The 23,479-nt window shown below is 38.3% G+C and overlaps 2 protein-coding genes across 2 annotated transcripts; both read left to right on the top strand.

Annotated features, from left to right (window-relative positions):
- The first annotated feature begins 6,529 nt into the window (after positions 1–6,529).
- On the top strand, positions 6,530–10,888 carry LOC122506358. The gene has a single exon (XM_043618479.1). The coding sequence runs from the start codon at positions 6,530–6,532 to the stop codon at positions 10,886–10,888; it is 4,359 nt and encodes a 1,452-aa protein (XP_043474414.1).
- Positions 10,889–18,504: 7,616 nt separating this feature from the next.
- On the top strand, positions 18,505–22,863 carry LOC122506357. The gene has a single exon (XM_043618478.1). It carries the CDS (start codon positions 18,505–18,507, stop codon positions 22,861–22,863), a length of 4,359 nt encoding a protein of 1,452 aa, XP_043474413.1.
- The last annotated feature ends 616 nt before the right edge of the window (positions 22,864–23,479 follow it).

The following is a 23,479-nucleotide window of genomic DNA, read 5'->3' as shown; positions in this document are numbered from 1 at the left end:
TCCGTTCTGTAGACCAAAATGTTGTTGACACAATAACTTTTAAAAATCTTATCTGATCGTTTTTAAATTTAACACACTTAAGTTGGTGTGAAAATGAAGGTTAAGTTCGTTAACGAGCCATTTTTGTTGAAAACTACAAAAACTACGTTAGTTTCAAAATTTTGAAAACTCAATTTTTTCAAATTTCAGAATTTTTAACTTTATATTATTTTAGATTAGGAAAATACAAACAACTTTTCTTTACAACATTTTTCATGAAAACTTAATTTTCGAAGTTATAGTCTCTTAAATGGTCAAAAAAACTAAAAAAATCTTAAAATAACACTGAAAATCGAATTTTTTGAAAGGAATAAAGTCAGTTAACTGATTTTGACATATTCTCACCCTAAAATACTCGAAAAACATAATTGTACACAAAAAAGTCGTAATTTTCGGAAAAAACCACTCTCTATTTATATTTTTTGTGCGCTTTTTTGAAAAAAATTCAATATTCCGACTCCATTATCTCCGACATTATTGCATATGCGATTTGCTACCAGAGACTTTTTTTCTCGGTTTTGCATCATCTACAACTTTGCTGTTGACAACTTTTTGCTAAACCCTAAACTTTTCGAGTTATTTCCAAAAAAACTAATTTTTATTACATTCTCATCACATGAGAAAGTATTAGTTTTGGTCGAAAATTGACTTTTGATAATTTTATGAAATCTTTACGTTTGAGGTCCCCTGAATCCCGAAAAACATGGTCCGGCGAGTCCGTCTGTCTGTGTGTCTGTCTGTCTGTCTGTATGTATGTATGTCCGTCTGTAGACCAAAATGTTGTTGACACAATAACTTTTAAAAATCTTATCTGATCGTTTTTAAATTTAACACACTTAAAGTTGGTGTAAAAATGAAGGTTAAGTTCGTTAACGAGCCATTTTCGTTGAAAACTACAAAACTACGGTAGTTTCAAAATTTTAAAACTCAATTTTTTTAAATTTCAGAATTTTTAACTTAATATTATTTTAGATTAGGAAAATACAAACAACTTTTCTTTACAACATTTTTTCATGAAAACTCAATTTTCGAAGTTATAGTCTCTTAAATGGTCAAAAAAACTAAAAAAATCTTAAAATAACACTGAAAATCGAATTTTTTGAAAGGAATAAAAGTCAGTTAACTGATTTTGACATATTCTCACCCTAAAATACTCGAAAAACATAATTGTACACAAAAAAGTCGTAATTTCGGAAAAACCACTCTCTATTTATATTTTTTGTGCGCTTTTTTTGAAAAAAATTCAATATTCCGACTCCATTATCTCCGACATTATTGCATATGCGATTTTGCTACCAGAGACTTTTTTTCTCGGTTTTGCATCATCTACAACTTTGCTGTTGACAACTTTTTGCTAAACCCTAAACTTTTCGAGTTATTTCCAAAAACTAATTTTTATTACATTCTCATCACATGAGAAAGTATTAGTTTTGGTCGAAAATTGACTTTTGATAATTTTATGAAATCTTTACGTTTTGAGGTCCCCTGAATCCGAAAAACATGGTCCGGCGAGTCCGTCTGTCTGTGTGTCTGTCTGTCTGTCTGTCTGTATGTATGTATGTCCGTCTGTAGACCAAAATGTTGTTGACACAATAACTTTTAAAAATCTTATCTGATCGTTTTTAAATTTAACACACTTAAAGTTGGTTGTAAAAATGAAGGTTAAGTTCGTTAACGAGCCATTTTCGTTGAAAACTACAAAAACTACGGTAGTTTCAAAATTTTAAAACTCAATTTTTTTAAATTTCAGAATTTTTAACTTAATATTATTTTAGATTAGGAAAATACAAACAACTTTTCTTTACAACATTTTTTCATGAAAACTCAATTTTCGAAGTTATAGTCTCTTAAATGGTCAAAAAAACTAAAAAAATCTTAAAATAACACTGAAAATCGAATTTTTTGAAAGGAATAAAAGTCAGTTAACTGATTTTGACATATTCTCACCCTAAAATACTCGAAAAACATAATTGTACACAAAAAAGTCGTAATTTTCGGAAAAACCACTCTCTATTTATATTTTTTGTGCGCTTTTTTGAAAAAAATTCAATATTCCGACTCCATTATCTCCGACATTATTGCATATGCGATTTTGCTACCAGAGACTTTTTTTCTCGGTTTTGCATCATCTACAACTTTGCTGTTGACAACTTTTTGCTAAACCCTAAACTTTTCGAGTTATTTCCAAAAAACTAATTTTTATTACATTCTCATCACATGAGAAAGTATTAGTTTTGGTCGAAAATTGACTTTTGATAATTTTATGAAATCTTTACGTTTTGAGGTCCCCTGAACCCGAAAAACATGGTCCGGCGAGTCCGTCTGTCTGTGTGTCTGTCTGTCTGTCTGTCTATATGTATGTATGTCCGTCTGTAGACAAAATGTTGTTGACACAATAACTTTTAAAAATCTTATCTGATCGTTTTTAAATTTAACACACTTGAAGTTGGTGTAAAAATAAGGTTAAGTTCGTTAACGAGCCATTTTCGTTGAAACTACAAAACTACGGTAGTTTCAAAATTTTGAAAACTCAATTTTTTCAAATTTCAGAATTTTTAACTTTATATTATTTTATATAGGAAAATACAAACAACTTTTCTCTACAACATTTTTTCATGAAAACTCAATTTTCGAAGTTATAGTCTCTTAAATGGTCAAAAAAACTAAAAAAATCTTAAAATAACACTGAAAATCGAATTTTTTGAAAGGAATAAAAGTCAGTTAACTGATTTTGACATATTCTCACCCTAAAATACTCGAAAAACATAATTGTACACAAAAAAGTCGTAATTTTCAGAAAAACCACTCTCTATTTATATTTTTTGTGCGCTTTTTTGAAAAAAATTCAATATTCCGACTCCATTATCTCCGACATTATTGCATATGCGATTTTGCTACCACAGACTTTTTTTCTCGGTTTTGCATCATCTACAACTTTGCTGTTGACAACTTTTTGCTAAACCCTAAGCTTTTCGAGTTATTTCCAAAAAACTAATTTTTATTACATTCTCATCACATGAGAAAGTATTAGTTTTGGTCGAAAATTGACTTTTGATAATTTTATGAAATCTTTACGTTTTGAGGTCCCCTGAACCCGGAAAAAACAATCCGGCTAGTCCGTCTGTCTGTGTTTCTGTGTGTCTGTGTGTCTGTCTGTCTGTATGTATGTATGTCCGTCTGTAGACCAAAATGTTGTTGACACAATAACTTTTAAAAATCTTATCTGATCGTTTTTAAATTTAACACACTTAAAGTTGGTGTAAAAATGAAGGTTAAGTTCGTTAACGAGCCATTTTCGTTAAAAACTACAAAAACTACGGTAGTTTCAAAATTTTGAAAACTCAATTTTTTCAAATTTGAGAATTTTTAACTTTATACTATTTTAGATTAGGAAATACAAACAACTTTTCTCTACAACATTTTTTCATGAAAACTCAATTTTCGAAGTTATAGTCTTTTAAATGGTCAAAAAAACTAAAAAAATCTTAAAATAACACTGAAAATCGAATTTTTGAAAGGAATAAAAGTCAGTTAACTGATTTTGACATATTCTCACCCTAAAATACTCGAAAAAACATAATTGTACACAAAAAAGTCATAATTTTCGGAAAAACCACTCTCTATTTATATTTTTTGTGCGCTTTTTTGAAAAAAATTCAATATTCCGACTCCATTATCTCCGACATTATTGCATATGCGATTTTTCTACCAGAGACTTTTTTTCTCGGTTTTGCATCATCTACAACTTTGCTGTTGACAACTTTTTGCTAAACCCTAAACTTTTCGAGTTATTTCCAAAAAACTAATTTTTATTACATTCTCATCACATGAGAAAGTATTAGTTTTGGTCGAAAATTGACTTTTGATAATTTTATGAAATCTTTACGTTTTGAGGTCCCCTGAACCCGAAAAACATGGTCCGGCGAGTCCGTCTGTCTGTCTGTCTGTCTGTATGTATGTATGTCCGTCTGTAGACCAAAATGTTGTTGACACAATAACTTTTAAAAATCTTATCTGATCGTTTTTAAATTTAACACACTTAAAGTTGGTGTAAAAATGAAGGTTAAGTTCGTTAACGAGCCATTTTCGTTGAAAACTACAAAAACTACGGTAGTTTCAAAATTTTGAAAACTCAATTTTTTCAAATTTCAGAATTTTTAACTTTATATTATTTTAGATTAGGAAAATACAAACAACTTTTCTCTACAACATTTTTTCATGAAAACTCAATTTTCGAAGTTATAGTCTCTTAAATGGTCAAAAAAACTAAAAAAAATCTTAAAATAACACTGAAAATCGAATTTTTTGAAAGGAATAAAAGTCAGTTAACTGATTTTGACATATTCTCACCCTAAAATACTCGAAAAACATAATTGTACACAAAAAAGTCGTAATTTCAGAAAAACCACTCTCTATTTATATTTTTTGTGCGCTTTTTTGAAAAAAATTCAATATTCCGACTCCATTATCTCCGACATTATTGCATATGCGATTTTGCTACCAGAGACTTTTTTTTCGGTTTTGCATCATCTACAACTTTGCTGTTGACAACTTTTTGCTAAACCCTAAACTTTTCGAGTTATTTCCAAAAAACTAATTTTTATTACATTCTCATCACATGAGAAAGTATTAGTTTTGGTCGAAAATTGACTTTTGATAATTTTATGAAATCTTTACGTTTTGAGGTCCCCTGAACCCGGAAAAAAATGGTCCGGCGAGTCCGTCTGTCTGTGTGTCTGTCTGTCTGTCTGTCTGTATGTATGTATGTCCGTCTGTAGACAAAAATGTTGTTGACACAATAACTTTTAAAAATCTTATCTGATCGTTTTTAAATTTAACACACTTAAAGTTGGTGTAAAAATAAAGGTTAAGTTCGTTAACGAGCCATTTTCGTTGAAACTACAAAAACTACGGTAGTTTCAAAATTTTGAAAACTCAATTTTTTCAAATTTCAGAATTTTTAACTTTATATTATTTTATATTAGGAAAATACAAACAACTTTTCTCTACAACATTTTTTCATGAAAACTCAATTTTCGAAGTTATAGTCTCTTAAATGGTCAAAAAAACTAAAAAAATCTTAAAATAACACTGAAAATCGAATTTTTTGAAAGGAATAAAAGTCAGTTAACTGATTTTGACATATTCTCACCCTAAAATACTCGAAAAACATAATTGTACACAAAAAAGTCGTAATTTTCGGAAAAACCACTCTCTATTTATATTTTTTGTGCGCTTTTTTGAAAAAAATTCAATATTCCGACTCCATTATCTCCGACATTATTGCATATGCGATTTTGCTACCAGAGACTTTTTTTCTCGGTTTTGCATCATCTACAACTTTGCTGTTGACAACTTTTTGCTAAACCCTAAACTTTTCGAGTTATTTCCAAAAAACTAATTTTTATTACATTCTCATCACATGAGAAAGTATTAGTTTTGGTCGAAAATTGACTTTTGATAATTTTATGAAATCTTTACGTTTTGAGGTCCCCTGAACCCGAAAAACATGGTCCGGCGAGTCCGTCTGTCTGTGTGTCTGTCTGTCTGTATGTATGTATGTATGTATGTATGTCCGTCTGTAGACAAAATGTTGTTGACACAATAACTTTTAAAAATCTTATCTGATCGTTTTTAAATTTAACACACTTAAAGTTGGTGTAAAAATAAAGGTTAAGTTCGTTAACGAGCCATTTTCGTTAAAACTACAAAAACTAAGGTAGTTTCAAAATTTTGAAAACTCAATTTTTTCAAATTTCAGAATTTTTAACTTTATATTATTTTATATTAGGAAAATACAAACAACTTTTCTCTACAACATTTTTTCATGAAAACTCAATTTTCGAAGTTATAGTCTCTGTTTGGGTTTCGAAGTGAACCACGGGTGTCCTGCCGCCCGGGGGGCTGGCGCCCTGATGTCTATCGACTGTGGAAGGGGCCGGCCAGGCGATTCCCCCTCTATTCGAGTTCTTCTCTGAAATTCGGGAGTCAGTGAACTGCCTGAGGCATTACTCTTAGTCTTCTTACTTCAGACGGACGCTCGGGCAGATCTTGTGAAAACTTATTTAAAATTTCTATCACTCTTTTTTTTCTCGTTATAAAGTGTTCTCGTTTGGTTTTTCTTCACATTTTTTATATTTAGTTCGCGTTTTCTTCTTTGTACACGGGGCTGTCCCCCCTCTCAGACAACCCTCTGGGTTGTCCAGCATGGTGTGTCGTTAGTTTAACTTTTTTTCATTTTGTCCGTTCATTTTTCAGTTTTTCTAAATTAATTCATTAAACTCTAACAGAATTTTGGTGCATCGGCCGGGAATTTGCCTCTATTCCCCCGTTAGTCTTGGACTAAAGAGCAAATTAATAAGGGCAAAAGCAAAAAAGGGTATCTTATCCTTCGCCGAACGAGAAGGAACACACGAGGGGGATAGGGGCAAAGGCAAAAAGGATACCCTATCTTTTCCTGAAAACATCCTCACCGTTGTCTCGCAACAAGATGGCTTCAACCTTGAAAAAACTATTGTCGCAACAGGCCACTCGCCTCGACACAATAAAAAGAACTATCACACGTAGAAAACAGGCATCGAAGGAAGGAACCCTATCCATTCCTCTTCTTAAGTCTAGGTTGAACCAGTTAGAAATGTACTGGAACGAGGCCCGAGAAGCTCACCTAGACATCGTGAGTACTGCGGACTCTGAAAAAGAGCCCTATGTTACTGAACAACAATTTGAAAACATGGAGGTCGAATATGAAGCCGAAACCGATGATTTAGCTTCACTACTACACGACTCAACAACATCCACTCAACATAACGAGCCCTCCAATCTACATACAGGCGGACCAATTTCAAGCAAGTTGCGCCTGCCGAAGTCTACATTACCGCAATTCTCTGGGAAGTACGAAGATTGGGGAAACTTTTCAGATTTATTCCTCTCCATGATAGATGAGGACAAAACGCTGCCTAATGTCGTAAAACTGCAATACTTGAAGCAATGTTTAACCGATGAGGCTGCCGACTTTGTGAAGGACATCAAAGTAGAGGAAGTAAATTACAAGCCCACATGGGAGGCATTAAGGGGCAGATACTGCAACGTACGCCTGCTCATACATACTCACTTCAACACCCTTTACAATCTACCCAAACTACAAAGCGAATCGGTAGCAGACCTCAAAATACTCATCGACAAAACTAGACAAGCTGTCCGCTCTCTGAAAAACATCGGAAGAGAAATCATCGGTGATTGGCTGGTTTACCACACGAGCGAACGGCTGGATCCAGAGTTGCGCCTTCAATGGGAAAACTACCTCAGCACCCGGAGTTCGAAACCCCCCAATTCGGAAGGCAACGACACGGAACCCGATGATTATCCCACATTCCAAGCTTTGGCAAAATTTATCGACGATCGAATAATCACCCTAAACATGACAGACTCGCATCGCTCAACGACAACCACCAACTCGCTCGCATCAAGTTCAAAAAAACAAGGACAGAAAAACATCAAGAGGTCTTTTCACAACTCAGAAAAGAGCGGACCTTCAAACCGGAAATGTCCAAAGTGTTCCGAAGAACACTACATAGGTCGCTGCCCGACCTTTAAACAACTTAGCACATTGGAGCGCCTTAACGAAGCACGACGAATGAAACTCTGTTTTAATTGTCTAGGCCTTCACCAAATCAAGGACTGCACTTCCAAGGGACGCTGCTTCGAATGTCATAAGCAACATCACAGCCTTCTGCACAGGCCATCTAGAGACGAAAAATCCGAGCACGAAAAGAAGGCAAAAGGCCCTCACCAGACACAAAGTCCACCGGCTAGTGCAGCATTCTCCGTCCGTACGAATACAACGTCCATCAGCAGATCCAAACGGACAATTCTTCTGGCAACAGCCTGCGCTGTTCTTGAGGGACCAAAAGGCCAAATCAAGGCCCGTGCCATGCTGGATCAAGGATCCGAGGTATCCTTCATTTCACAGGATGTCGTAAGGCAATTGGGACTATCATGCTACCCCGCAAATGTCACTATCCTGGGATTGGGAAACCACAAAGTGGGGGAGGCAAAAACAGTTGCCACGATGACCCTAAGGTCCGTGCACCAACCCGACTTCCATCTCGAATTCCAAGCTTATGTGGTCCCGAAACTTACATCAAGGCTTCCAACAAGAAGAATAGTGGAGATCGATCTAGATTGGCTCGGAGCAGAAAAGTTGGCTGATCCTCTGTACTACCAACCTGGAACAATCCAACTTATAATCGGTGCCGATTACTATGGACAGTTATTAGTACCAGGGCTGTACCAGATTGAAAACCCAAAAGCAACAGCCCAAAAAACAGCTCTGGGCTGGGTTGTTTCGGGAACAGTTCAAACCGAGTCTAAACGGCGGGCGGAACCAACTTCACCAATAACAGTTTCGTCAATGCATTGCTTACCGTCAGAAAATATTCAAGATCAACTACAACGCTTTTGGGAATTCGAAACAATCCCAAATAACAAAGTTATCAAGCCAGACGACGAACGTTGTGAAAAACATTTCGTCAATACACATACACGAACCCCAGAAGGCCAGTACATGGTCCGTCTTCCCATTAAGTGTCAACCTCCAGAGGCTGCGACTGAAACAAGAAAAATGGCTGCAAGCAGCCTAATTGGAACAGAGCGACGATTTAAACAAGATATCAAGTTATCCGAAGCCTACTGCGAGTTCATGGATAATTACGAATCAGACGGCCACATGGAGAGAGTTCCAGAGGAGGAATTGAACAACCCAAAGGCTTGGTACATACCACACCACGCAATAATCCAACAATTAAACAACTTGGGCTGGAAATTAAGAGTGGTGTTTAACGCATCAAGGTTAACCTCTCAGAAAAAATGCCTTAATGATTTCCTGCATGCCGGACCTGCTCTACAGAACGACATTGGCCTCATACTATTAAACTGGCGCAGACACAGAGTCGTTTTCACCGCGGACATAGTAAAAATGTTCCGCCAGATCCTCGTCCATCCGGAAGATCGCGACCTACAACGGATTCTATGGCGATCAACTCCGGAGAAACCCATCGAAGAATATCGGCTCTGCACTGTCACATATGGCACGGCGTGCGCGCCATATCTCGCCATCCGCACCTTGAAACAACTTTCGATCGATGAAGGAGCTCAATTTCCACTTGGAGCGGACTGTTTGTTAGATAACACCTATGTCGACGATATCTTCGACGGCGATGATGACGTCCTTCAAGCCGAGAAGAAACGAGATCAAGTGATAGATCTCTGTGCGAAGGCGAACCTTAAGTTAGATAAATGGGCAGTAAACCACCCCGATCTACATCCTTCATCTAGCGCACCACTATCCTCGGAGATCATCGACAAAAACACAGTCTTTAAGACTCTGGGGATACTGTGGGCTTCAAGAGTCGATTACTTTGCTTTCAACAACCCTCAAAAAACACACATCTCAGGGGATGCGACAAAAAGAATGATTTCCTCTAGCATTGCCCAGCTATACGACCCTTTGGGCTGGCTCGCACCTATCACAGTGGTCGCCAAGATCATGCTCCAGGACCTCTGGATACTCAGAATTGACTGGGATGCTGAACTCCCTACCGAAGTACAAGAGCGCTGGACGCAATATTATCAATCCCTAGTTGGATTATCAGGTATCAAGATACCACGATGGCTAGGAAGCTTTTCGAACTCGCTGATCGAGCTCCATGGATTCTCAGACGCATCCACTCGAGCCTACGCAGCAGTAGTCTACGTGCAAGTCCTTAAATACAAAGAGGACGGTCAAGTTACACTTCTTGCAGCGAAGTCCAAAGTCGCTCCTATTAAGACTGCAACAATACCAAACCTAGAACTCTGTGGAGCTGCTCTCCTAGTAAAGCTCTTAAAATACGTTAGACGGCTGACCTTTCTAAATGCTGTGCCTGTGACGGCTTGGTGTGACAGTCAAGTCACCCTAGCCTGGATCAACCAACATCCATCTAAATGGAAAACCTTCATTGCGAACCGTGTCTCCTACATTCAGACTGAACTGCCTTCGGTGAAATGGAGACACGTGCCTAGCCAAGAAAATCCGGCTGACCTAGCGACACGAGGTCTTCAACCAGAGACCCTACGAGAAAATAGACTTTGGTGGAATGGTCCACAATGGCTGTCCCTATCACCGGCTAATTGGCCCTCTCAACTTCAACGTCCCGATACCGAAAATGCGGAAGTAAAAGCGTTCCTCACAGTCAAGAATGAAGTCGAAATTGAGATCCTCTCAAGATTCTCCTCTTTGCAACGGCTTATTAGAGTTGTAGCATTCTGCTTGAGAGTGTTCAAGAACTATAAAGCAAAGGGATCTGAAAACTCTTTCAAGGATACAGTCCTCTCCTCGACCGAATTGGACTCCGCCAAATCGACGGTCTTAGCGATAGCGCAGAGGAAAACATTCTCTGAGGAGATAGACTTACTCAAAAACGCGAAAAGCATTCCTAAACATAGCAAACTCCGCAATCTCAACCCCTTTTTGGATAAAGCGGGAATCCTTCGAGTAGGTGGACGTTTGAAACATTCCTCACTAGCCTTCTCCTCGAAGCATCCACCGATTCTACCAAAAGATTCACCACTGACACCCTTGTATGTAAGCTTAGCGCACAAGGTCTCGGGTCATGGAGGACCAAAATTAACCCTGAGCATCCTTCGAAACTTAGTGTGGATTGTCGGCGCAACCTCACTAGTGAGAAAACTGGTCCGCAAGTGTGTGCCCTGTCACCGAATTAAACCTCGCTTTCCCACGCAGCTCATGGGTGATCTCCCACCCGCAAGAATAGAACCGGCTCGTCCGTTTACGAATTGCGGACTAGACTAAGCTGGACCTTTTCAACTGCGGGCCACTAAAGGCCGTGGAATCAAATCCTACAAAGGATACATTGTAGTTTTCGTTTGCTTCGCTACGAAGGCGATTCATTTGGAAGCGGTGAGCGACATGACGACTTCAACCTTTCTAGCAGCCTATCGCAGATTTACAGGACGAAGAGGTCTTTGTCGACGATTGTACAGCGACAACGGAACAACATTCCAAGGTGCCGATCGGGAACTAAGATCCATGTTTAAAAGGGGGTCCACTTTCTACATGGAAGCCACAGCGGCTCTCGCAAACGACGGAGCGACATGGAGCTTCATCCCCCCAAACTCACCTCACTTCGGCGGACTCTGGGAGGCCGGAGTGAAATCGGCAAAGCACCATCTGGCTCGACTGATGATTTCGCGGACATTTACCTTCGAAGAGTTTAGCACCCTCCTTACTGAAATAGAAGCCTGCTTGAACTCAAGGCCTTTATGCGCCATGTCAACCGATCCAGAGGAGCTTAACGCTCTGACCCCCGCACACTTTCTCATCGGTAGCACATTGGCAATAATTCCTGACAAAGAACCACCGAACGTACCTGACAACCTATTAAAGCGCTACGAACTTATTCAAAAAATAAGGAACAACTTTTGGAGAAGATGGTCCCAGGAGTACCTACAGTCGCTGCAAGTCAGAGGGAAATGGCAGCAACCTTCGGACAATTTCAGTGTCGATCAGTTAGTGCTCATCCAGGACAATCGATACCCCCCCGCGAAGTGGCCTTTAGGAAGAGTGATCGCGGTTCATCCGGGGGCTGACGGGATGGTCCGAGTGGCTACAGTGAAAACAATTCACGGAACTTATCGTCGCCCTATCGTGCGACTTAGCCCAATACCGCCACCTCATTAAACAGGAAAAAGTGTCATTTGTCCTGCGGACAAGGCGGGCGGGAATGTTTGGGTTTCGAAGTGAACCACGGGTGTCCTGCCGCCCGGGGGGCTGGCGCCCTGAAGTCTATCGACTGTGGAAGGGGCCGGCCAGGCGATTTCCCCTCTATTCGAGTTCTTCTCTGAAATTCGGGAGTCAGTGAACTGCCTGAGGCATTACTCTTAGTCTTCTCACTTCAGACGGACGCTCGGGCAGATCTTGTGAAAACTTATTTAAAATTTCTATCACTCTTTTTTTTTCTCGTTATAAAGTGTTCTCGTTTGGTTTTTCTTCACATTTTTTATATTTAGTTCGCGTTTCCTTCTTTGTACACGGGGCTGTCCCCCCTCTCAGACAACCCTCTGGGTTGTCCAGCATGGTGTGTCGTTAGTTTAACTTTTTTTTCATTTTGTCCGTTCATTTTTCAGTTTTTCTAAATTAATTCATTAAACTCTAACAGTCTCTTAAATGGTCAAAAAAACTAAAAAAATCTTAAAATAACACTGAAAATCGAATTTTTTGAAAGGAATAAAAGTCAGTTAACTGATTTTGACATATTCTCACCCTAAAATACTCGAAAAACATAATTGTACACAAAAAAGTCGTAATTTTCGGAAAAACCACTCTCTATTTATATTTTTTGTGCGCTTTTTTGAAAAAAATTCAATATTCCGACTCCATTATCTCCGACATTATTGCATATGCGATTTTGCTACCAGAGACTTTTTTTCTCGGTTTTGCATCATCTACAACTTTGCTGTTGACAACTTTTTGCTAAACCCTAAACTTTTCGAGTTATTTCCAAAAAACTAATTTTTATTACATTCTCATCACATGAGAAAGTATTAGTTTTGGTCGAAAATTGTCTTTTGATAATTTTATGAAATCTTTACGTTTTGAGGTCCCCTGAATCCGAAAAACATGGTCCGGCGAGTCCGTCTGTCTGTGTGTCTGTCTGTCTGTATGTATGTATGTCCGTCTGTAGACCAAAATGTTGTTGACACAATAACTTTAAAAAATCTTATCTGATCGTTTTTTAATTTAACACACTTAAAGTTGGTGTAAAAATGAAGGTTAAGTTCGTTAACGAGCCATTTTCGTTGAAAACTACAAAAACTATGGTAGTTTCAAAATTTTGAAAACTCAATTTTTTCAAATTTGAGAATTTTTAACTTTATACTATTTTAGATTAGGAAAATACAAACAACTTTTCTCTACAACATTTTATCATGAAAACTCAATTTTCGAAGTTATAGTCTTTTAAATGGTCAAAAAAACTAAAAAAATCTTAAAATAACACTGAAAATCGAATTTTTTGAAAGGAATAAAAGTCAGTTAACTGATTTTGACATATTCTCACCCTAAAATACTCGAAAAACATAATTGTACACAAAAAAGTCGTAATTTTCGGAAAAACCACTCTCTATTTATATTTTTTGTGCGCTTTTTTGAAAAAAATTCAATATTCCGACTCCATTATCTCCGACATTATTGCATATGCGATTTTGCTACCAGAGACTTTTTTTCTCGGTTTTGCATCATCTACAACTTTGCTGTTGACAACTTTTTGCTAAACCCTAAACTTTTCGAGTTATTTCCAAAAAACTAATTTTTATTACATTCTCATCACATGAGAAAGTATTAGTTTTGGTCGAAAATTGACTTTTGATAATTTTATGAAATCTTTACGTTTTGAGGTCCCCTGAATCCGAAAAACATGGTCCGGCGAGTCCGTCTGTCTGTGTGTCTGTCTGTCTGTCTGTATGTATGTATGTCCGTCTGTAGACCAAAATGTTGTTGACACAATAACTTTTAAAAATCTTATCTGATCGTTTTTAAATTTAACACACTTAAAGTTGGTGTAAAAATGAAGGTTAAGTTCGTTAACGAGCCATTTTCGTTGAAAACTACAAAAACTACGGTAGTTTCAAAATTTTAAAAACTCAATTTTTTTAAATTTCAGAATTTTTAACTTAATATTATTTTAGATTAGGAAAATACAAACAACTTTTCTTTACAACATTTTTTCATGAAAACTCAATTTTCGAAGTTATAGTCTCTTAAATGGTCAAAAAAACTAAAAAAATCTTAAAATAACACTGAAAATCGAATTTTTTGAAAGGAATAAAAGTCAGTTAACTGATTTTGACATATTCTCACCCTAAAATACTCGAAAAACATAATTGTACACAAAAAAGTCGTAATTTTCGGAAAAACCACTCTCTATTTATATTTTTTGTGCGCTTTTTTGAAAAAAATTCAATATTCCGACTCCATTATCTCCGACATTATTGCATATGCGATTTTGCTACCAGAGACTTTTTTTCTCGGTTTTGCATCATCTACAACTTTGCTGTTGACAACTTTTTGCTAAACCCTAAACTTTTCGAGTTATTTCCAAAAAACTAATTTTTATTACATTCTCATCACATGAGAAAGTATTAGTTTTGGTCGAAAATTGACTTTTGATAATTTTATGAAATCTTTACGTTTTGAGGTCCCCTGAACCCGAAAAACATGGTCCGGCGAGTCCGTCTGTCTGTGTGTCTGTCTGTCTGTCTGTCTATATGTATGTATGTCCGTCTGTAGACAAAAATGTTGTTGACACAATAACTTTTAAAAATCTTATCTGATCGTTTTTAAATTTAACACACTTGAAGTTGGTGTAAAAATAAAGGTTAAGTTCGTTAACGAGCCATTTTCGTTAAAACTACAAAAACTACGGTAGTTTCAAAATTTTGAAAACTCAATTTTTTCAAATTTCAGAATTTTTAACTTTATATTATTTTATATTAGGAAAATACAAACAACTTTTCTCTACAACATTTTTTCATGAAAACTCAATTTTCGAAGTTATAGTCTCTTAAATGGTCAAAAAAACTAAAAAAATCTTAAAATAACACTGAAAATCGAATTTTTTGAAAGGAATAAAAGTCAGTTAACTGATTTTGACATATTCTCACCCTAAAATACTCGAAAAACATAATTGTACACAAAAAAGTCGTAATTTTCAGAAAAACCACTCTCTATTTATATTTTTTGTGCGCTTTTTTGAAAAAAATTCAATATTCCGACTCCATTATCTCCGACATTATTGCATATGCGATTTTGCTACCACAGACTTTTTTTCTCGGTTTTGCATCATCTACAACTTTGCTGTTGACAACTTTTTGCTAAACCCTAAACTTTTCGAGTTATTTCCAAAAAACTAATTTTTATTACATTCTCATCACATGAGAAAGTATTAGTTTTGGTCGAAAATTGACTTTTGATAATTTTATGAAATCTTTACGTTTTGAGGTCCCCTGAACCCGGAAAAAACAATCCGGCTAGTCCGTCTGTCTGTGTTTCTGTGTGTCTGTGTGTCTGTCTGTCTGTATGTATGTATGTCCGTCTGTAGACCAAAATGTTGTTGACACAATAACTTTTAAAAATCTTATCTGATCGTTTTTAAATTTAACACACTTAAAGTTGGTGTAAAAATGAAGGTTAAGTTCGTTAACGAGCCATTTTCGTTAAAAACTACAAAAACTACGGTAGTTTCAAAATTTTGAAAACTCAATTTTTTCAAATTTGAGAATTTTTAACTTTATACTATTTTAGATTAGGAAAATACAAACAACTTTTCTCTACAACATTTTTTCATGAAAACTCAATTTTCGAAGTTATAGTCTTTTAAATGGTCAAAAAAACTAAAAAAATCTTAAAATAACACTGAAAATCGAATTTTTTGAAAGGAATAAAAGTCAGTTAACTGATTTTGACATATTCTCACCCTAAAATACTCGAAAAACATAATTGTACACAAAAAAGTCATAATTTTCGGAAAAACCACTCTCTATTTATATTTTTTGTGCGCTTTTTTGAAAAAAATTCAATATTCCGACTCCATTATCTCCGACATTATTGCATATGCGATTTTTCTACCAGAGACTTTTTTTCTCGGTTTTGCATCATCTACAACTTTGCTGTTGACAACTTTTTGCTAAACCCTAAACTTTTCGAGTTATTTCCAAAAAACTAATTTTTATTACATTCTCATCACATGAGAAAGTATTAGTTTTGGTCGAAAATTGACTTTTGATAATTTTATGAAATCTTTACGTTTTGAGGTCCCCTGAACCCGAAAAACATGGTCCGGCGAGTCCGTCTGTCTGTGTGTCTGTCTGTATGTATGTATGTCCGTCTGTAGACCAAAATGTTGTTGACACAATAACTTTTAAAAATCTTATCTGATCGTTTTTAAATTTAACACACTTAAAGTTGGTGTAAAAATGAAGGTTAAGTTCGTTAACGAGCCATTTTCGTTGAAAACTACAAAAACTACGGTAGTTTCAAAATTTTGAAAACTCAATTTTTTCAAATTTCAGAATTTTTAACTTTATATTATTTTAGATTAGGAAAATACAAACAACTTTTCTCTACAACATTTTTTCATGAAAACTCAATTTTCGAAGTTATAGTCTCTTAAATGGTCAAAAAAACTAAAAAAATCTTAAAATAACACTGAAAATCGAATTTTTTGAAAGGAATAAAAGTCAGTTAACTGATTTTGACATATTCTCACCCTAAAATACTCGAAAAACATAATTGTACACAAAAAAGTCGTAATTTTCAGAAAAACCACTCTCTATTTATATTTTTTGTGCGCTTTTTTGAAAAAAATTCAATATTCCGACTCCATTATCTCCGACATTATTGCATATGCGATTTTGCTACCAGAGACTTTTTTTTCGGTTTTGCATCATCTACAACTTTGCTGTTGACAACTTTTTGCTAAACCCTAAACTTTTCGAGTTATTTCCAAAAAACTAATTTTTATTACATTCTCATCACATGAGAAAGTATTAGTTTTGGTCGAAAATTGACTTTTGATAATTTTATGAAATCTTTACGTTTTGAGGTCCCCTGAACCCGGAAAAAATGGTCCGGCGAGTCCGTCTGTCTGTGTGTCTGTCTGTCTGTCTGTCTGTATGTATGTATGTCCGTCTGTAGACAAAAATGTTGTTGACACAATAACTTTTAAAAATCTTATCTGATCGTTTTTAAATTTAACACACTTAAAGTTGGTGTAAAAATAAAGGTTAAGTTCGTTAACGAGCCATTTTCGTTGAAACTACAAAAACTACGGTAGTTTCAAAATTTTGAAAACTCAATTTTTTCAAATTTCAGAATTTTTAACTTTATATTATTTTATATTAGGAAAATACAAACAACTTTTCTCTACAACATTTTTTCATGAAAACTCAATTTTCGAAGTTATAGTCTCTTAAATGGTCAAAAAAACTAAAAAAATCTTAAAATAACACTGAAAATCGAATTTTTTGAAAGGAATAAAAGTCAGTTAACTGATTTTGACATATTCTCACCCTAAAATACTCGAAAAACATAATTGTACACAAAAAAGTCGTAATTTTCGGAAAAACCACTCTCTATTTATATTTTTTGTGCGCTTTTTTGAAAAAAATTCAATATTCCGACTCCATTATCTCCGACATTATTGCATATGCGATTTTGCTACCAGAGACTTTTTTTCTCGGTTTTGCATCATCTACAACTTTGCTGTTGACAACTTTTTGCTAAACCCTAAACTTTTCGAGTTATTTCCAAAAAACTAATTTTTATTACATTCTCATCACATGAGAAAGTATTAGTTTTGGTCGAAAATTGACTTTTGATAATTTTATGAAATCTTTACGTTTTGAGGTCCCCTGAACCCGAAAAACATGGTCCGGCGAGTCCGTCTGTCTGTGTGTCTGTCTGTCTGTATGTATGTATGTATGTATGTATGTCCGTCTGTAGACAAAAATGTTGTTGACACAATAACTTTTAAAAATCTTATCTGATCGTTTTTAAATTTAACACACTTAAAGTTGGTGTAAAAATAAAGGTTAAGTTCGTTAACGAGCCATTTTCGTTAAAACTACAAAAACTAAGGTAGTTTCAAAATTTTGAAAACTCAATTTTTTCAAATTTCAGAATTTTTAACTTTATATTATTTTATATTAGGAAAATACAAACAACTTTTCTCTACAACATTTTTTCATGAAAACTCAATTTTCGAAGTTATAGTCTCTGTTTGGGTTTCGAAGTGAACCACGGGTGTCCTGCCGCCCGGGGGGCTGGCGCCCTGATGTCTATCGACTGTGGAAGGGGCCGGCCAGGCGATTCCCCCTCTATTCGAGTTCTTCTCTGAAATTCGGGAGTCAGTGAACTGCCTGAGGCATTACTCTTAGTCTTCTTACTTCAGACGGACGCTCGGGCAGATCTTGTGAAAACTTATTTAAAATTTCTATCACTCTTTTTTTTTCTCGTTATAAAGTGTTCTCGTTTGGTTTTTCTTCACATTTTTTATATTTAGTTCGCGTTTTCTTCTTTGTACACGGGGCTGTCCCCCCTCTCAGACAACCATCTGGGTTGTCCAGCATGGTGTGTCGTTAGTTTAACTTTTTTTTCATTTTGTCCGTTCATTTTTCAGTTTTTCTAAATTAATTCATTAAACTCTAACAGAATTTTGGTGCATCGGCCGGGAATTTGCCTCTATTCCCCCGTTAGTCTTGGACTAAAGAGCAAATTAATAAGGGCAAAAGCAAAAAAGGGTATCTTATCCTTCGCCGAACGAGAAGGAACACACGAGGGGGATAGGGGCAAAGGCAAAAAGGATACCCTATCTTTTCCTGAAAACATCCTCACCGTTGTCTCGCAACAAGATGGCTTCAACCTTGAAAAAACTATTGTCGCAACAGGCCACTCGCCTCGACACAATAAAAAGAACTATCACACGTAGAAAACAGGCATCGAAGGAAGGAACCCTATCCATTCCTCTTCTTAAGTCTAGGTTGAACCAGTTAGAAATGTACTGGAACGAGGCCCGAGAAGCTCACCTAGACATCGTGAGTACTGCGGACTCTGAAAAAGAGCCCTATGTTACTGAACAACAATTTGAAAACATGGAGGTCGAATATGAAGCCGAAACCGATGATTTAGCTTCACTACTACACGACTCAACAACATCCACTCAACATAACGAGCCCTCCAATCTACATACAGGCGGACCAATTTCAAGCAAGTTGCGCCTGCCGAAGTCTACATTACCGCAATTCTCTGGGAAGTACGAAGATTGGGGAAACTTTTCAGATTTATTCCTCTCCATGATAGATGAGGACAAAACGCTGCCTAATGTCGTAAAACTGCAATACTTGAAGCAATGTTTAACCGATGAGGCTGCCGACTTTGTGAAGGACATCAAAGTAGAGGAAGTAAATTACAAGCCCACATGGGAGGCATTAAGGGGCAGATACTGCAACGTACGCCTGCTCATACATACTCACTTCAACACCCTTTACAATCTACCCAAACTACAAAGCGAATCGGTAGCAGACCTCAAAATACTCATCGACAAAACTAGACAAGCTGTCCGCTCTCTGAAAAACATCGGAAGAGAAATCATCGGTGATTGGCTGGTTTACCACACGAGCGAACGGCTGGATCCAGAGTTGCGCCTTCAATGGGAAAACTACCTCAGCACCCGGAGTTCGAAACCCCCCAATTCGGAAGGCAACGACACGGAACCCGATGATTATCCCACATTCCAAGCTTTGGCAAAATTTATCGACGATCGAATAATCACCCTAAACATGACAGACTCGCATCGCTCAACGACAACCACCAACTCGCTCGCATCAAGTTCAAAAAAACAAGGACAGAAAAACATCAAGAGGTCTTTTCACAACTCAGAAAAGAGCGGACCTTCAAACCGGAAATGTCCAAAGTGTTCCGAAGAACACTACATAGGTCGCTGCCCGACCTTTAAACAACTTAGCACATTGGAGCGCCTTAACGAAGCACGACGAATGAAACTCTGTTTTAATTGTCTAGGCCTTCACCAAATCAAGGACTGCACTTCCAAGGGACGCTGCTTCGAATGTCATAAGCAACATCACAGCCTTCTGCACAGGCCATCTAGAGACGAAAAATCCGAGCACGAAAAGAAGGCAAAAGGCCCTCACCAGACACAAAGTCCACCGGCTAGTGCAGCATTCTCCGTCCGTACGAATACAACGTCCATCAGCAGATCCAAACGGACAATTCTTCTGGCAACAGCCTGCGCTGTTCTTGAGGGACCAAAAGGCCAAATCAAGGCCCGTGCCATGCTGGATCAAGGATCCGAGGTATCCTTCATTTCACAGGATGTCGTAAGGCAATTGGGACTATCATGCTACCCCGCAAATGTCACTATCCTGGGATTGGGAAACCACAAAGTGGGGGAGGCAAAAACAGTTGCCACGATGACCCTAAGGTCCGTGCACCAACCCGACTTCCATCTCGAATTCCAAGCTTATGTGGTCCCGAAACTTACATCAAGGCTTCCAACAAGAAGAATAGTGGAGATCGATCTAGATTGGCTCGGAGCAGAAAAGTTGGCTGATCCTCTGTACTACCAACCTGGAACAATCCAACTTATAATCGGTGCCGATTACTATGGACAGTTATTAGTACCAGGGCTGTACCAGATTGAAAACCCAAAAGCAACAGCCCAAAAAACAGCTCTGGGCTGGGTTGTTTCGGGAACAGTTCAAACCGAGTCTAAACGGCGGGCGGAACCAACTTCACCAATAACAGTTTCGTCAATGCATTGCTTACCGTCAGAAAATATTCAAGATCAACTACAACGCTTTTGGGAATTCGAAACAATCCCAAATAACAAAGTTATCAAGCCAGACGACGAACGTTGTGAAAAACATTTCGTCAATACACATACACGAACCCCAGAAGGCCAGTACATGGTCCGTCTTCCCATTAAGTGTCAACCTCCAGAGGCTGCGACTGAAACAAGAAAAATGGCTGCAAGCAGCCTAATTGGAACAGAGCGACGATTTAAACAAGATATCAAGTTATCCGAAGCCTACTGCGAGTTCATGGATAATTACGAATCAGACGGCCACATGGAGAGAGTTCCAGAGGAGGAATTGAACAACCCAAAGGCTTGGTACATACCACACCACGCAATAATCCAACAATTAAACAACTTGGGCTGGAAATTAAGAGTGGTGTTTAACGCATCAAGGTTAACCTCTCAGAAAAAATGCCTTAATGATTTCCTGCATGCCGGACCTGCTCTACAGAACGACATTGGCCTCATACTATTAAACTGGCGCAGACACAGAGTCGTTTTCACCGCGGACATAGTAAAAATGTTCCGCCAGATCCTCGTCCATCCGGAAGATCGCGACCTACAACGGATTCTATGGCGATCAACTCCGGAGAAACCCATCGAAGAATATCGGCTCTGCACTGTCACATATGGCACGGCGTGCGCGCCATATCTCGCCATCCGCACCTTGAAACAACTTTCGATCGATGAAGGAGCTCAATTTCCACTTGGAGCGGACTGTTTGTTAGATAACACCTATGTCGACGATATCTTCGACGGCGATGATGACGTCCTTCAAGCCGAGAAGAAACGAGATCAAGTGATAGATCTCTGTGCGAAGGCGAACCTTAAGTTAGATAAATGGGCAGTAAACCACCCCGATCTACATCCTTCATCTAGCGCACCACTATCCTCGGAGATCATCGACAAAAACACAGTCTTTAAGACTCTGGGGATACTGTGGGCTTCAAGAGTCGATTACTTTGCTTTCAACAACCCTCAAAAAACACACATCTCAGGGGATGCGACAAAAAGAATGATTTCCTCTAGCATTGCCCAGCTATACGACCCTTTGGGCTGGCTCGCACCTATCACAGTGGTCGCCAAGATCATGCTCCAGGACCTCTGGATACTCAGAATTGACTGGGATGCTGAACTCCCTACCGAAGTACAAGAGCGCTGGACGCAATATTATCAATCCCTAGTTGGATTATCAGGTATCAAGATACCACGATGGCTAGGAAGCTTTTCGAACTCGCTGATCGAGCTCCATGGATTCTCAGACGCATCCACTCGAGCCTACGCAGCAGTAGTCTACGTGCAAGTCCTTAAATACAAAGAGGACGGTCAAGTTACACTTCTTGCAGCGAAGTCCAAAGTCGCTCCTATTAAGACTGCAACAATACCAAACCTAGAACTCTGTGGAGCTGCTCTCCTAGTAAAGCTCTTAAAATACGTTAGACGGCTGACCTTTCTAAATGCTGTGCCTGTGACGGCTTGGTGTGACAGTCAAGTCACCCTAGCCTGGATCAACCAACATCCATCTAAATGGAAAACCTTCATTGCGAACCGTGTCTCCTACATTCAGACTGAACTGCCTTCGGTGAAATGGAGACACGTGCCTAGCCAAGAAAATCCGGCTGACCTAGCGACACGAGGTCTTCAACCAGAGACCCTACGAGAAAATAGACTTTGGTGGAATGGTCCACAATGGCTGTCCCTATCACCGGCTAATTGGCCCTCTCAACTTCAACGTCCCGATACCGAAAATGCGGAAGTAAAAGCGTTCCTCACAGTCAAGAATGAAGTCGAAATTGAGATCCTCTCAAGATTCTCCTCTTTGCAACGGCTTATTAGAGTTGTAGCATTCTGCTTGAGAGTGTTCAAGAACTATAAAGCAAAGGGATCTGAAAACTCTTTCAAGGATACAGTCCTCTCCTCGACCGAATTGGACTCCGCCAAATCGACGGTCTTAGCGATAGCGCAGAGGAAAACATTCTCTGAGGAGATAGACTTACTCAAAAACGCGAAAAGCATTCCTAAACATAGCAAACTCCGCAATCTCAACCCCTTTTTGGATAAAGCGGGAATCCTTCGAGTAGGTGGACGTTTGAAACATTCCTCACTAGCCTTCTCCTCGAAGCATCCACCGATTCTACCAAAAGATTCACCACTGACACCCTTGTATGTAAGCTTAGCGCACAAGGTCTCGGGTCATGGAGGACCAAAATTAACCCTGAGCATCCTTCGAAACTTAGTGTGGATTGTCGGCGCAACCTCACTAGTGAGAAAACTGGTCCGCAAGTGTGTGCCCTGTCACCGAATTAAACCTCGCTTTCCCACGCAGCTCATGGGTGATCTCCCACCCGCAAGAATAGAACCGGCTCGTCCGTTTACGAATTGCGGACTAGACTAAGCTGGACCTTTTCAACTGCGGGCCACTAAAGGCCGTGGAATCAAATCCTACAAAGGATACATTGTAGTTTTCGTTTGCTTCGCTACGAAGGCGATTCATTTGGAAGCGGTGAGCGACATGACGACTTCAACCTTTCTAGCAGCCTATCGCAGATTTACAGGACGAAGAGGTCTTTGTCGACGATTGTACAGCGACAACGGAACAACATTCCAAGGTGCCGATCGGGAACTAAGATCCATGTTTAAAAGGGGGTCCACTTTCTACATGGAAGCCACAGCGGCTCTCGCAAACGACGGAGCGACATGGAGCTTCATCCCCCCAAACTCACCTCACTTCGGCGGACTCTGGGAGGCCGGAGTGAAATCGGCAAAGCACCATCTGGCTCGACTGATGATTTCGCGGACATTTACCTTCGAAGAGTTTAGCACCCTCCTTACTGAAATAGAAGCCTGCTTGAACTCAAGGCCTTTATGCGCCATGTCAACCGATCCAGAGGAGCTTAACGCTCTGACCCCCGCACACTTTCTCATCGGTAGCACATTGGCAATAATTCCTGACAAAGAACCACCGAACGTACCTGACAACCTATTAAAGCGCTACGAACTTATTCAAAAAA

The sequence above is a fragment of the Leptopilina heterotoma genome, unplaced genomic scaffold (genome assembly GCF_015476425.1).
Source record: "Leptopilina heterotoma isolate Lh14 unplaced genomic scaffold, ASM1547642v1 Lhet_411, whole genome shotgun sequence".
NCBI lineage: Eukaryota > Metazoa > Arthropoda > Insecta > Hymenoptera > Figitidae > Leptopilina > Leptopilina heterotoma.
This window is presented reverse-complemented; position numbering and strand designations above follow the sequence as displayed.